Genomic DNA, 15,838 nt, shown 5'->3' with positions numbered 1-15,838 from the left:
TAAGCGGATTGATAGGGATTTTAATTTAGGATAAGAAGAGCTAAAAGAGTAAAAGAAGGAAAGATAAAGAGTCCAAGTCAAAGTTGATGTTGTGAGACGTAAACATGCAAGAATTAGTTACTTGCACTTTCAGTTTAAATGTTTGTACAATTTAAATTATAATATTATTATAATAATGATTGGTTGTACATTAAGCTTAGAGAGATGAATGTCTTAAAAAATATTATTATTATATTGAATCTATTTATAGAAATAGTTAGATTTCTTTTATAAGATAGTAAAAATTTGGATTCAACAAGTTAATGAAAGTACATTGCTATTTCTTGCATTTACCTTGTTCTCAAAATACGAAATATGAAAGTAGCATTGTACTTTCAATGTTTTTCTTATTAGGGCATTACACATTGAACAATCTACGCATTGATAGTAGTAAATTTTGTTTTGTATTTATATGACATTGTTATAAACTTATAATCAGATAGATTTTTCATTTTTTTAAGTACAATGTTGTAATAAGAAATACGGAAGTAGGATGCTAATATGCAAGCACTTCAATGAAAGTATATTGCTTTTTTCTTGCATTTACCCTGTTTCTGAAATGCTTTGATTGCTATTTGGATTCAACAAAACCTAAATTTAGTTTCTTTTACTAACTCCTTATCAACTTCCACAGATAAAACCAGCAAGAGACAGTATAATAGAGGCTTTGCAACAATGGCAGGGTCTTGCAGGAGGATCTGAAGATCAAAAAACACCTAGAGATCATGGTGAACATAAATAAAATCATTCTCTTTTTCACTAAATGACTTGAACACCCTCATTATATACTTACTAAAGTTTATAAGAATTTTTTTTTATCATTATATGTTTACAATAAACAAAAAATATAATTGAATTCCATTTCATTTTATACGAAACAGATTACGATTTCTTCAGATTCCAACTTCTTTGACAAATTCCATTCCTTTGAAATGTTTTCAGATGGTGAACATTCTAAATCTGCTAAAGAGGATGATAAAAAGACAGAGGCTCCAGTAAAAAATGAAGAACCCGAAAAGACAGTTGGAATCTTGAAAAAAAGGCACCTACTTTAAGTGACAAAGAATTAAACCCCGAATTTTTTCAAAGACTTGAAAGACAGGTTTCTGGTGAAGTCGAAGTAGTTGTCCCCCGTAGATTCATCAAGTCCTCAAATGACCAAAATGACCTCAATGGTGAAAATTCTAATTATGTCATCAATGATTCAGAATCAGGGTCACATTTTAAAGAGACCCACCAAATAGCTGATAGATCAACGAGTGGTCCTTCTAGAAGGCGGGAATACGATGATATGAATGATCAAAGGGACGAAATCAGAAGCAATAAAGGGAATTAGCTCGCGATACAAAGACAATTACTACAATTGGAAAGACAACAAGCTCATTTAATGAACATGTTGCAGGATTTCATGGGTGGGTCCCACGATGGCATGGTGACTTTGGAAAACCGAGTCCGGGGTCTCGAACGGGTCGTTGAAGACATGGCCCGTGACCTTTCCTTAAACAACCGAAGAGGCGGTGGGAATTACATGATGGAATTCGAGGATTCCGGTCGAAAGTACAACAGAATAGGCTATTCCGACTATAATAAATTAGGCCGGAATGACGACACCATGTCTTCTTACATGAGGGGCAGAGGGGCTGCCCGAAGAGACGTGCCCGAAAATTGGGACTACCCATACGGTCAAAACGGGCAGATGGGTTTGAGGAGAGGTATGGAAAGCAGGTCGCCTAAATCAGAAAATGAAATGGAAAATAACAATAGGAGGGGTTGGGGGCAGCTAGGTTTGGTGAGGGACCTTCTGCTAGAAGTGTATGGCAAGCTTTAAAAGATGAGGCTACATTGGAGGCGATTAGGGTGGCGGGTGAAGACAATAGTGGGTCGTGGTGCGCTCCAGACGTAAGAGTGGTGTTCAACAAAGGGGGAGTGAGAAATCAGTTCGTTTGTATGCCTGGTGACGATGGTGGAGCTACTTTAGGGATAGGGCTTCCAGTAAACATTGTGTGATGGCGTAATGGTGGCGGGGAGATAGACTTAGGGTTTCTCATTTCGAATTAAGGTAGAAGTGGGACGGTAAAGGGGTGCCGGTGGAGGTAGCGACGACATCATGAGGGTGGAGGTAGCGACGGCTCCAGGAGGCTGTGATGAAGAAGGTGGAGGTGGGGAGGCAGTAGGTATTAGGTTTTTTTTTGAGATAATCGGGAGAGAGTGCATTGAATAAAGAAGGGATGTGGGAGAATTAGATCAAATTTGTGTTCATTTCCACGAATGAAGGCGGATGACCAGGCAAACAAGAGATAAGATGGAAAGATAAACCCTAGCAAAATCATATAAAATCTTTTAGAATTGCATTGCATACTTATACATATTGCATTTATTTCTAAACAATTTAATTTAAATAAGGCTAAGTTTAAAATTTAAAATTTAATATTATTTTATTATTGGTTACTTGTACTCATAGCTTAATGGTTTGGACGTCTTAAAAAATATTATTATTATATTCAATTTATTTTTAGAAATAGTATGATTTTTTTTATAAGATAGTATATATATATATATATATATATATATATATATATATATATATATATATATATATATATATATGTTCAGGTTCATTTGAGACCATTCTAATTTTGTGAGACCGTGAGACCATATCTAAAAATATTTTTAAAATGCAAAATAAATGGAAAAATCCAAAAAAAAAATTTAAATATTATTTTCGGAACTTGAATTAACTAAAAAAAATAAAAATAAAAATAAAAAATCCCGTTTTTTTTGAAAAATACGTGAAATATTCTTATAGAATATTACACTATACATATTCTAAAAAATAATTTTAAAATGCAAAATAAATGGAAAAATCTAAAAATTCTTTTTTTAAATATTATTTTCGGAACTTGAATTACTAAAAAAATATAAAAAATAAAAAAAAAATCTCGTTTTTTTTTTGAAAAATACGTGAAATATTCTAATAGAATATTACATTGTACATATTCTAACAAATAATTTTAAAATGGAAAAATCCAAAAATTCTTTTTTTAAATATTATTTTCGGAACTTGAATTAACTAATAAAAATAAAATAAAAATGTGTCTTATGGTCTCACAAAATTAGGCCGTCTCACATGAACCTATATATATATATATATATATATATATATATATATATATATATATATATATATATATATATATATATATATATATATATATATATATATATATTGCAACTGTCGATTGTTGTATTTTGGTTGAATTTGCTCTTTTGACCTTTTTAATATTATTGATCCGTTATCGTATTTTGGTTTTTATTGAATCTTTAAAATGTAAAATGGATGTTCTTTTTGAAAATATCAATGATATTTTGATCGGTTGTAATGTAAAATTCGATAAAAGTTGGATATCCATTGGATGGATCCAATTAGATATACCGGATAATCAAAGTAAATATCCAATAGATAAACGACCCAATTCAATGTGTAATTGGATCGGTTCGGTTCGATTGATCAATGTTAATTGGATTTGGATTAGTTGACAATATCGAATATCCAGATGGATGCTTAAATTGAATTGTTTCTATTAAAAAAACATTAGATATCCAATAATGAATACCCCTAAATTTTTTTGTTCTCATGTTAAAAATAAAATATTGGACAATAAAAGTAAAAATCATTATATTTTGGTATTTTTACAGTTTAACCATTATATTTTGGTATTTTTACAATTTTAAAAATTAACACTGATTCTTATTTTCCTAGATCACATCATAAGTGGCAACTATTCTGCATCTAACATATCCTAATTAACAACTTTTAGTGTTTGTGAGTTCATTATGTTAGAGTACCCAATTTGAAGAACAAGCCAGCTCTCCATCCCTTCTTATATTCCTAACTCTAGTTTTCAACTTTATAGACTTCGACAATCGAGAATACTTTGAGTAACTATGGTAAAAGTGTTCATAATTTTCGACTCATGGACGTCAACAATTTTAACACATACATCTAACCGTTAGATAACTCACATTGTAGAACTGCTACAATAGTCACACCTAACATTCCCATCCAACTCTAACCAGAGTCCACAAGGTTGAAAATTAGAGCTGTAAGCAAAAAAAAGGCATGAAAAGTTAGCTTACTCTTCAAATATATGAGGTCATTTATCACTCGCAACATATGATGTCATTTAGTTAACTCTGAAGTCATGTTAGTAATTAAACTACTTATAAGTACTTTTTGAATTTAATTTAGAAAGTTTTAATGTAAAGAGTAAATTACACGAATGGTCCCTATGGTTTGGGGTAATTTGCGCGTTTGGTCCCTAACTTATTTTTTTAACTCGGAAGGTCCCTATTGATTGTTTTTATTACGTGTTTGGTCCTAATTGTTTGTTTTTGTTACGCGCTTGGTCCCTGTCATACCTAAAAATACTATTATTTAAATAGGAAAAAATGATGGGGTACGTAAGGTAAGGTGAGAAGGGTGAGATTAGGGGTGTTTTTGTTTAAATAAATTAAAAAATAAAGGGAAAAATAGTAAGCGCGTAACAAAAACAAACAATAGGGACCTTCCGAGTTAAAAAAATAAGTTAGGGACCAAACGCACAAATTACCATAAACCATAGGGACTATTCGTGTAATTTACTCTAATGTAAATGATTTTCAAATATTAAGGTGGCAGTGTTATTTCTATAAGAAAAGGGTATGTGACATCGATTTGTTGTAGATATTCCCACCGACACATCAAGCTGTTGACATTATATAAGCCTACCGGGGTGTTTGCTGACGTTACATAAGCCTATTTGACCGTATAATATAAATAGTGAAAACTATAAAAGAGAGTGACCTAATTTGCAGTTAGTTATATTTAACTAATGACTAGAAAATTATGTATTTAAGTATAGATAATTATGTCATTTTAGATAGTTGTTTGGTGTGCAAGTTTGACATTAGGTTTAGCCTATAAAAGGCATTCTTAGTTAAAGAAACATACACACACTTAGTGTTTACTTTATCTTTATGCAATCAAGTCTAAGGATCGGAGAAGAAGAGTTTGAAGCCATTTTCATTGGTTATCTTTTTTGGGGTGTGAACCAATTGATAACTCTATTTTGGGTTCTGAAAATCATCTTCATTTTAAATGGCAAAATTGATGTTACCTTATGCTTATTAGAAAACCACATCAATTAGTCAATTCGGTGAATTTGAACCTTATTTGAGTTTTGACCTTCATCAATGGAGAAATATTATTTTAGTTCCTCCTAACCAAAATTCATTAACTAATCGATGTTATAAAAGTGTTACAAGGATCTTAGTACCTTATGTCTATTCAAATGATATAATCCATATAAATTGCTCATTTTGAAGGGTTAAGTGCTCTGATATGGAGAGGGTTTGGGGATGGATGTAAGATATTGGTTATATATACAAATATGAGTATATTACAAATTTGGCCTTATAGTTTACAGTTTCTACCAATTTGGTTCGAAGGAAAATGGTCATATATAGGGATGAGCAACGGGCAGAACTCAGATCGGGCCGGCACGAAGACCGAAAACCCGAAAACTGAAAATCGTGAATTACCTTACCCAAAAATCGGACCGTTTTTAGGTGTAGCGGGTCTGGGTTTGGTCTGGTCAGGTTCCGGGTACTAAAACGGGTTTCGGGTTTTGGACCGAATTAGACTTTAGTAGTGTTGTTTACGGGTTTCCTGTACCAAACTAGGTTTCGTATGTTTGTTCTTTACGGTTTCAGATTTTGTTTGTCATGTCACTATCTAGCATAGTATTTCAAATTATAATCTTATTATGTAACATCCATCATTCATATCTTTGTTGTTTGCAGAATTCAACTAAAAAAATACATAAAAGATGATGAATACAATGGTACGATGCGAAACTCTAATTAGAATACGTGCAAATGAGGTAAAAACGTTAGTAAAAGTCACACTATTTTATTAAAAATAACACTATTTTTATAAAAAATTTACACTTAACATCACTATTTTTATATAAAAAAACTGCACTATTGTTATAAAAAAATTACACTTAACAACATTATTTAAAAAAAACTGCACTATTTTTATTAATAAAAAATGTAGTAGGAAATAACTTTTGGTTTTTCAAGAAAAAAAAATCGACACTATAATACGATCAAGAGAAGAGGCCGAAACCAAAAAAAATTGACACTATAATGTGATCCATAGGAGAGGCCGAATCAACTCAATCGAACAATATTTTTTTTTATTTTGGTAATTCTTGCTTGCTGTTTGTCGATAAAAAAAAGAAAATAATTTTTGGTTTTCGGGTCCGGTCCGGGTTAAATCATTTAATTCGGGTACGGTCCGGTCCAAACCCGAAACCCGGTTATTGATAAAAATCAAACCCGAAACCGGCCCATTAATATGATAATCCGGTTCGGTCCGGGTCCGGTCCCGGTTTTTTTCCGGTCCCACGGGTCATATGCTCATGCTTAGTCATATATGAAAATCTAACGGTTAAACAGTTAGATTTAATGATTTACGGACCAATTATGCCAAAAAATGGAACTATGATGAATGTGGTGCCAAACTTTCAAAACTTGAACTTGTGCCAACAACGTGGACCATCTCTGTAAACTTATAAGAATTTTTTTTAATAAATAAATAAGTGTATCTTAAGACACTGGGAAATAGAAAGGGGAAACAAGTTATTAACAAACAGCGAGCCCTTTTCAAAACCCACAGGCTGAAGCCTAAAAATGTCGATAGAATCGCAGTCAGTGACTGAAGACGAAGAACAAATAGGAATCGAACAGCCAGCGCACCACCCACCTGCTCCTGCCGACGAGGTAGCATCCTTATTTCTGCATAAAATGCATACTATTACGTATATGAACTCTATTGCATTTGATGCAAAAAGGTTTTTTTACAAAAAAAACAAAATAAAAAGTCCATAATTTGGTTCGTATTGTGTTAGTGATGATTGTTTGGGTTAACTATGAGTTTTGGGCACTGTAACAACAAAATATTGATTCAAAATTTTTATATAATGCACGAATTGAACAATGAAACCTTTCGTTCTTTTAAATGTTGACATGAATATTATGCCGTCGAGTAAATACTTTAATCGTATTAAGTTTGTAGCAAGCATCCACCATAGAAGAGCCTTCTGTGTTAAATCGCAACAAATTTGTATCAATCTCTACGTTTGAGAACTGTAAAATCATACATTAAACATTACAAGTGTTACAGATTGAAATTTTTTTGTTGTAACTTTGTGCAGTTATTTGACATCTCAACCACGGTTGATCCTAGTTATGTCATATCGTTGATAAGGAAACTTCTACCACCGACCATGAATGCAACTGCTACTTCTGACATGGTTAGTGGCTGTGTTTCTGCTACTGAAGGAACAAATGGAAGCTTGGTATCACAAGCTGAAGATAATTTAACGGAAAACAAACATGAGACCATGGACATCATTGATCAGATCAACACCTCAAACAAGCAGGAAGGAAAAGATGATAGTTCTGATGATCAAGAAAAGCATGTGGATCCCTTAGTTGGAGACGAATCTTGGGAAGAACATGGATGCATATTATGGGACCTTGCAACAAGTAGAACACATGCTGAACTCATGGTACATGACTTTTCTGATAAAGTCTTCCATTCTCTTGTTTTTATCACATCATTGATTCGTTCAAATCTCACATGTAGGTTCAAAATCTGGTTCTTGAAGTTATCTTGGCCACTCTAACTGTTTCCCAGTCACCTCGAGTCACAGTAGGTTACATTCCCTTTTGTTTTGCATAAATATATAGACTTAAGTTTCTCATTCTCAATTTGATTATTTTTTTGCAGGAGATTAGTCTTGGAATTATTGGGAACCTTGCTTGCCATGAAGTATCACGCAAAGAAATCGCCTCTGTAAAAGGATTGGTTGAAATAATTGTGGAACAACTATTTGTAGATGACACTCCATGCTTGTGTGAAGAATTTAGGTAAAATTTTCGTGCTTAAGGAATTGATTTTCAAACATTAATCTAATATCCATTTTTCTCTTATTTCCCACAGGTTATTAACTTTGTGTCTTCAAGGTAATGATAGTATAACTTGGGCTAAAGCCCTGCAGCCTGAGAATGTTTTATCTCGTGTATTATGGGTTGTAGAAAATACATTGAATCCACAACTTATAGAAAAGGTATTTCGATTATTTGGTATTTTGATTATTAATATTTCCAAGATTTTCGATACCAACTGCATATTTTTAAAGAGTGTAGGTTTTCTGCTGACTATATCAGAAAGTCAAGATGAAGTAAAAGCTATTCTTCTCCCAAACTTGGTGAAATTAGGTCTTCCAGTAATTCTAATCAACCTCTTGGCATTTGAGATTAGCAAAGTTGTGGGAGATGAACGAATACCTGAAAGGTACATGTTTTTTTTGTCTTATTATCTAGTTGCTGACTTGTCATCCATAACATTTTGTTAGTTTTATTCCTATAATATGAATGGTTGTAATATCACTATCAGGTACCCAGTTCTTGATATCATTCTTCGGGCTATTGAAGCACTAACTGTAATAGACAGCTGTTCACAAGAGCTTTGCTCCAGTAAAAAACTTGTTCATCTTCTTGCCACTCTGATTAAACTTGGTGATAAAATTGAGGTAGCCACCTCATGTGTGACAGCTGCTGTTCTAATTGCCAATCTATTGAGTGACTCTGATGATCTGATTTTAGAGTTAAATCAAGGTAAAATTTCTTATATATTTATTGGAGAAAACATAATGACGAATTTACCCTCACAGTTGAAATTAGCATGGAATCAATAATGACAGTTTAGATACATCCAGATTTGCCTTTCTTACAGGGTCTTGTGGATATATTCCCTTTTGCTTCGGATGATTTAGAAGCTAGAAATGCAGTTTGGGATATCATTTCAAGATTATTGGGTCAAATTCAAGAAGGGGAAATAAGCCCTTTAAATCTCCAACAATATGTATCGATTCTATCAAGCAAATCAGATTTGATAGAAGAAGAGCTTCTTGATCACCAGTTAGCTGCTACAAATAAAGATCAAGAAACTTCAACTGCTTCCATAAGAACTACAGCAGTATGTATCCTTTCATTTATAGAATTTGACTTTTTTGTTACTTGAATTTGAGGATTTTCTAAAAACTTTGTGTATCCCTTGATCATTTTTTTTTTCACAGCTGAAAAGGATTGATTGTATTGTAAGTCAATGGTTAGCATTAAAGGATCGGGTTAGCCCTAACAATTTTGGGGTGAATGAACGTGATCTTGGTAGATTAAAGGACTGCTGTTGTAAATATAGAAAGTAAGGCAATTTCTCTAGTTGCTTCATTACTTTCTTGTATGCGACAAATAAGATCCCAAGTTTAGTGATTAAATATGTAAAAATAATTGAATTGATACTGATTTCTTCACCTTTTAATGAACTGGTAGTGATTCTGTATCGAGTTTGGTGATGCAAGATGTGAAGGGTTCATCGGAGAAGATGCTTCCGTGAAAAACTTGTAAGTAATACATTGTTGTTGATATGTAATGGTGTAGGCCTAGGGAATTTGTTTATCCCTTTTTTTTTCCCTTAATAGCTTCAATGAAAAGATGCGTCTATGGTTGTCTTGAATTTGTGTCGAACTTTTTCTTTTTAACATCGTTTTTAATATTTCAGACGTGGCAAAATGCAGAAATGTGAAAATAGTGACATGGCACTAATTGTTTTTGCACGAAATAGCTGGATTTCATTAGTATTTAGTTGCAATGTACTTTTTATGCAAAATACCAAGTTACTGTTTTGTTTTCTACCAATTATAGCAAAAAAAAAAATGTTGGCTAGAACTTTTAAATTTTGACATGTCAATGAATAGTGTAAATTGGTTGCTATTTTGCGTTAAAAAAACTACTCTACTGTGCCGCACAATTTTCTCCAAAGTTTTAAAATAAATTTTGAACAACTTTTGACTATATGATTTGTTTTTTTTTTTTAAATTAATTTGTTATTTATCTATTTGATTCATTGGAAATAAAGCATTATTAAACTATCCAAGCCTCCAAGGTATCAAAATTGTCCATGTGTCCATTTTCATAACCCCTAAAAAGATTGTATTCACAAGCACACGATTAACACGGCTCACTCGAGCACTTTATTTGAACAACTAAAGTTCAGGCGTACATAAAAGACAAACTACGATGAGATTGGACCCCTCTCTCTCTCTCTCATGATATGTTTTCTTCTTTTTCCGCAATGATAGTCATCAACGAGACCCTAAACCAACCATCACTGCCGTTGATCATACCACTCATCCCTTAGTTGAAGATTGCAGATAACGCTGCTCAAAACTTACACCTACAGTTTGATATTTACTCTCTCCGCCATCTTCAATATATCAGAATATATCCGATCACCACCTATCTCCTCCCCAGAAGCTCCGGCAGCCACCCTCAAAACATCTTCAATCAACGCCACATTCCCCATTATATCAACATGGGCCCCACTTTCCAAACCCCTCCCCTCCAGCAAACTCCCCGGAGCTTTATGTCTATACTCCCGTATATGCGTCCTACTCCCAGATGGATTAAACCTTGTTTTCCCTCTCCACCCTTTCGCACACATAAACCCCGCACTCAAAACCGGTACACTCTCATCCCCATCAACAAAGTAAACTCCGCCACGTAACCACTTCCCCTCCGCTGAGCTGTCAATCTGAAACGGAATTGTATTGCATTTGTCAGACTGTGAGACTTTATACACATATGATCTTTCTGTTGGAAGCCCCACCCCGTATAAACAGTAAATCTCCATGTCTGGAGCATGTGGTAGTTTTGTCTCTAATGGGTTTGACCAGTATTTGTAATGGGAATATTTCGGGTCATCAAGATCCGATGCTATGCCATGTGAGAAATGGGCCTCTGCCCGTTTCATAGTCTTTGGAGCTACAAACCGTAGTAGATCGATCAATGTTCCGGCTGTGTACGCTTTGTTATCCGCAAGTTTCATGATGTTCTCACGGCTGATCTTACCATATTCAGTCCAAACCTCACCACAATTCATACCCGAATCCAACTTATCTTTTACAAGGTCATGAGTTGTGAGATTTGAAGAATGTTGCTCGGAAGCTGTTTTCCCAAATGAAATGATTCTTCCGTATTTCGTTTCTTGTTTAATTTCGATTTGATGTTTCGTGTTGTTTTGTCTCTGATAACTACTTATTGTTTGGATATCTTCTGGGGAGGAATCTAAGTCACCCCAAATGGTGTCTCCCCCTTTTGGAAGCAATGAAATCACAGAGTCCCATGTTCGCCCTACACGCATCATGTGTTCTAAAGTTTGAAGCCCTAGAATCTCTGAATCTAACACACCAGGAGCCATGGCTCTGAAAAAAGCAACGTCTTTGCCTTCGGCTGATAGCATCCCGCTAACTGCCTTGGGAACACCAAGAAACGCCGGTCCGATGTTCATGATTGCTTTGATATGCTTGTCACACCACCCTGGACCACCGCCACCACCCATCGGAGGTGGGGCTTCCACCCATTTGAGGAAGTGGAGGAAGTAGATGACACCCATGGAATGTGGCACCACCACCACTTTCTTGTTACCATTGGTTACATACATTAGCTCGATGTTGATCTTCAATCTGCTTAGCGCTTGATCCCTTACCTCGGTGTTTTGAAAAGAAAGTCTCCAGTCGTAAGCAGCCATATACATATTCTTCCCTTCGTACCCAATTTTAGCCAAATTCTCGATAAGAACAGCCCAAACGAAATACCCAGGAGCAAAATAATCTGCTGCAACAAGACCCGGAACCGGTCTGACCCGAATGCCTGGCGGGTCGAGTCCTGTTTCATTGTCGAGTGACAAATGCTCCAACCAACACAATGGCCTGAATTTTAAACAAATAAGTCGTATTAAAATTCAACTTTTTTGCTACTAGAAAATCAAGATTGAAGGTGGTTAATTAAAGTTACAAAAAAAAAAAAAAAAAAAAAACCTCTGTAAGATCTGGGCAAAGCTACCACCCCAAAGGCGTTTGCGAAAAAGGCCATGAGAACAAGGTCGACCTTCCCAAAGCTCAAGGCCACCGGTGACGATTCCAGGGACCAAAACGACAGGGTGGAGTGGGGTTAATCCTTCGTTCTTGAGCCTTACACCAGGTGATTCAGGGGATTTGAACCCAGACAAATGAGCAGGTAGACAATGGTACAGAAACAAGAGTAGCCACCAAGTAGTACACATGCACCCGATGAACCAACAACAAGAATCTATACACTTCCACCCTCTCTTATTCTTCTTCTTGTTCTTATCGCACTCTTGTTTTGTAATTGTTTGAATTTCTTCTTGTTTCTCGTCTTTTGGGGTTTCAGATGATCCACAGTTTTTCAATGTTGGCTCAATGAAACACAACTTTCGGAACCGAAGGATTGCCGCCATTGATTTGCACTTGAGATAGAGAGCTAAAACAATTTAAAAAAAAGTCGAGATTTTTATACGAATTTAGGAGAAAGATAGCTACCCATGATCGAACTCGAGAAAAGCCAGAAAAGGAAATTGAGATCTTGAGTTGGATTTTTGCCAAAATTAGGAGGAAATGGTTAGCGGTGGAATACAGAAAAAGGTGATGGTTGAGCTGTCAAGTGTGTATCGAGTTTAGTGAGAGCCGTAGAGAGAGAATGGAGTAAATATCGACTGCTGTCTCTGCGAAGAGAGAAAGAGAGCCACTTGTCTCGTGTACATCTGAATGCAAAAACCTTCCTCAGTTGCCACCATTACAACCCCTTTTCAAGCTTTCTTTACATATTCCTGATTTAACGAGGACCTTTTTGCAAAAACCACACCACGAGGCACAATCAAGTAAAATAGCACCCAATTCGAACCCTATGACCTAGTTACCGACATGTTAAAAAGAAGAGATAACCTATCGCCTCTGTAACTCGACAAGGTATGGAGACGACTTAGGAGAGAAAGACTTGAAGAAAAGAAAGCACACACTACGAAAAGCACTAATACCCAAATGATTGGATCAACAGAGATCCATCAAATATGGACCGAATTCTGGGTTTTTCCGCAGAGGTATAGCAACAAGACAACAACACGATACCAAGAAATTTTACACCAACAATATGTCTCTAGTCTCTGTGTTTCGGGGGCACGGTAATCAAGAAATGGGGAATCGTATATTCGTATTATTTTTTTCTTGGGATTTTGCAGCTGAGTTTTCGCTGTGAATTTGGATATAAAATATTAATAATGAAGATGTAGATTTGGTTGAGGTTAAAGCGGAAAAACATAAACTGTTGCTAGTGCTATTCATTTTTTATCAAATAAAGTATCATATATGGTAATAATATATAATACATAATAAAAAGGGCCGAGACCTTAAAACTATTTATGGGAAAAAAACAATCAGTTTGGTAAATTTAACATTTATTTATAAAACCTAGACAAATCATTCCTTAAACGTATTCGAGATAATGTGTATGCTGGCAACAATAGCTATCAGCACGACGATGGGACGGAGGTAAAACCTGTAAATAGATAATGTATATATATATATTTTTTTTTCAGGCAAATGTATGCGTGTTGTGTTGTGTAAAGTGCAGACTAGAATATTATAGTTGAAATATAGATAAAATAGATAAACTTAGTTAAAATATAAATAAATAAATGTGGTTAAAAGAATAAAAAAGTTAGGCCGTCTCAGGTAAGAAAATCAACTAATTTTCAACTGTAAGGAGAAAAACTATGAAATACTTGTTAGACTAAGGGGAGTGGTAACACTCCTATTATATTGCCATATAGGTTTTTATATTGCCAAGTAAACTTAGCATGTATAGAAGTTAAAAATGGTAGGAAGTAATAGTGAGAGGAATTTAATTGGTTTTGTTTTGAAAAAAATAAAAATAAAAATAAAAGAAAATAATCTCACCCAATCACAGCCCATTTTTTCTTCACTCTCTTCTTGCTACTATTGTAGTGTTTCTTATTTAGCGAGTATCTTAACGACTTATAAGGGATGATTTAAAGATTGATAGCATGTGTTTTGGCGAGGGGTGGCGAGGCCACTCCCTCAAACCTTAGGGAGGTGTATTTCCTTTACTTTCATTGGATTAAGAATGAATCTAAAGTCGACTACTTGTTAAATTCGTTATTTTGCTTAATAATAATTGAAATTGTGGTATTGTTATTATTAAAAAAATACTATCAAATATAAAATAATAATTTTTTACACTAAATTGAAAATTTGGTATTAAACATTATTATTATCTTGAAACATGTTATAAAAAGACATCTACTAGACAGCATAAATTGAAGAGATGTATTAGTTATAATGGTTAAAAACAATTCACAAAATAAAAGAGATGTATTAGTTATAATGGTTAAAAACAATTCACAAAATAAAAGTAAAACTGAAATAGTTTAAGATAAATATTAATCTTAACCCGCAGGATTTCAACGACCTCTAGTTGACTTGTGCACATGAATAAAATTATGTAAAATTTCAAACTAAATGAATTTAAAAAGATATTGCTATTAAGACACTTTTAGACACCTTATAGACATCTTTATCAAAAGTCAATATATAGGTAACTACTTATAATTATTTTCTTCAGAACAAAAAAATAATATTTCAACCAATAAAAATACCTTAAAAACTATATAGGGTGTCTAAATGATAAAATGAGGTGTTTTTTTTAACCAACCCCATTTAAAAACTATTCATTTGGTCAGATCATGATGAATTTTTGAATAACAACCATTTTTTTTTATTTCATCTCATTTTTGATTTAATGATAATTTTAACCATCGTTATTGTTAATTAATTTAAACAACCATTCATGTGTATATTTTTAATTATGTAAAAAATAGTCTTTAAACATTCCTTTAGTTTATTTTGACATTTCAATGACCTCAAACCACAAGTTCTAAATGCATATAATTATATGTATAATTTTTTATTAAAGATTAGTTTTAACTAATTTTATATGACATTGATTTAAACTATCTGTTGTTTAATCAGTGGTGGACCTATGTGGAGAATTGGGGGTCCCGGGCCACTGCTCCATTTCCGGCTCGTAGTGTAATTTTTTTTTTTTTAATTTTTTTTATTAGGTGCACCCCCTTGAAGTATGAGAGACACCCCTACTAAAATAGTCTGCGTCCGCCAATGTTTTTAATTATTGTTCAACGTAGCAATCAACAAAATCTTTTTAATGTAATTAAGGAAAATTATTAATGTTATAAATTTTCAACTTGCAACGTAATAATAATATACTTTATTTATTAATTTTCAATATTATGTTATATATATTTTTCTTTAAAAAAAATTAAAATAACTAAAATATGTCCAAAAACTAGTTTTTTAAATAACTAAAAGATAGTGTTAATATAATACATATAAAATCAAAATCAAAATGTCAAATAAACGTATATATGTCCCCAAAATATAGATATATTTTTAAAATAACTAAAAAATAAATAAATGTTTTTTAAGTTCTTTAAAAATCACAATAATTCAAAATAATATTTAAAAATACATTTAACCAAAAGTTATATAAAATCAAAGTATTTGTTACATTAAAGATAATGTTTGTTATGTGAATAAACAATCTTAATGGAATTGAAAAATGGTCAGATAGATAGTTTTTAAATTAAACAATAGTTAAATATGACATTAAATAGAAAATCATATACATTAGACACTTAAAATAATAAAAAACTCTAAAATTAAAAATCTATATCGCTAAGATAATTATTCTCATACATATAATGTCTTGGTTCACAAGTTTACCTGCTACACAAAAC

At 33.3% G+C, this 15,838-nt stretch overlaps 2 protein-coding genes and 1 pseudogene across 3 annotated transcripts; 2 read left to right on the top strand and 1 right to left on the bottom strand.

Moving 5' to 3' along the window:
• Window positions 1-554: 554 nt before the first annotated feature.
• Window positions 555-2,288, top strand: LOC145089890 (microtubule-associated protein TORTIFOLIA1-like; annotated as a pseudogene).
• Window positions 2,289-6,704: 4,416 nt separating this feature from the next.
• On the top strand, window positions 6,705-9,958 carry LOC145087884 (ARM repeat superfamily protein). 2 transcript variants are annotated; one of them, XM_079025986.1, is made up of 11 exons: window positions 6,705-6,864; window positions 7,299-7,655; window positions 7,733-7,798; window positions 7,877-8,016; window positions 8,090-8,216; window positions 8,289-8,443; window positions 8,546-8,766; window positions 8,868-9,127; window positions 9,228-9,352; window positions 9,481-9,551; window positions 9,726-9,958. In XM_079025986.1, exons 1-10 carry the CDS (start codon window positions 6,775-6,777, stop codon window positions 9,542-9,544), a joined length of 1,605 nt encoding a protein of 534 aa, XP_078882112.1. In that variant the 5' UTR covers window positions 6,705-6,774; the 3' UTR covers window positions 9,545-9,551; window positions 9,726-9,958. The 2 variants fall into 2 exon arrangements, with proteins under 2 accessions (XP_078882112.1, XP_078882111.1); XM_079025985.1 differs by having other exon boundaries at window positions 9,710-9,958.
• Window positions 9,959-10,155: 197 nt separating this feature from the next.
• Window positions 10,156-13,269, bottom strand: LOC145087883 (Lecithin:cholesterol acyltransferase family protein). Its single transcript, XM_079025984.1, has 2 exons — window positions 12,027-13,269; window positions 10,156-11,918 (listed from the first exon to the last, which is right to left on the bottom strand). The coding sequence occupies exons 1-2, from the start codon at window positions 12,464-12,466 to the stop codon at window positions 10,385-10,387; spliced, it is 1,974 nt and encodes a 657-aa protein (XP_078882110.1). The 5' UTR covers window positions 12,467-13,269; the 3' UTR covers window positions 10,156-10,384.
• Window positions 13,270-15,838: the final 2,569 nt, after the last annotated feature.

Source organism: Lactuca serriola, chromosome 2 (assembly GCF_051521515.1).
Source record: "Lactuca serriola cultivar US96UC23 chromosome 2, Lser_US96UC23_V15, whole genome shotgun sequence".
NCBI lineage: Eukaryota > Viridiplantae > Streptophyta > Magnoliopsida > Asterales > Asteraceae > Lactuca > Lactuca serriola.
Note: the sequence above shows the minus strand (reverse complement) of the source record. Positions and strands in the feature narration are given on the sequence as shown.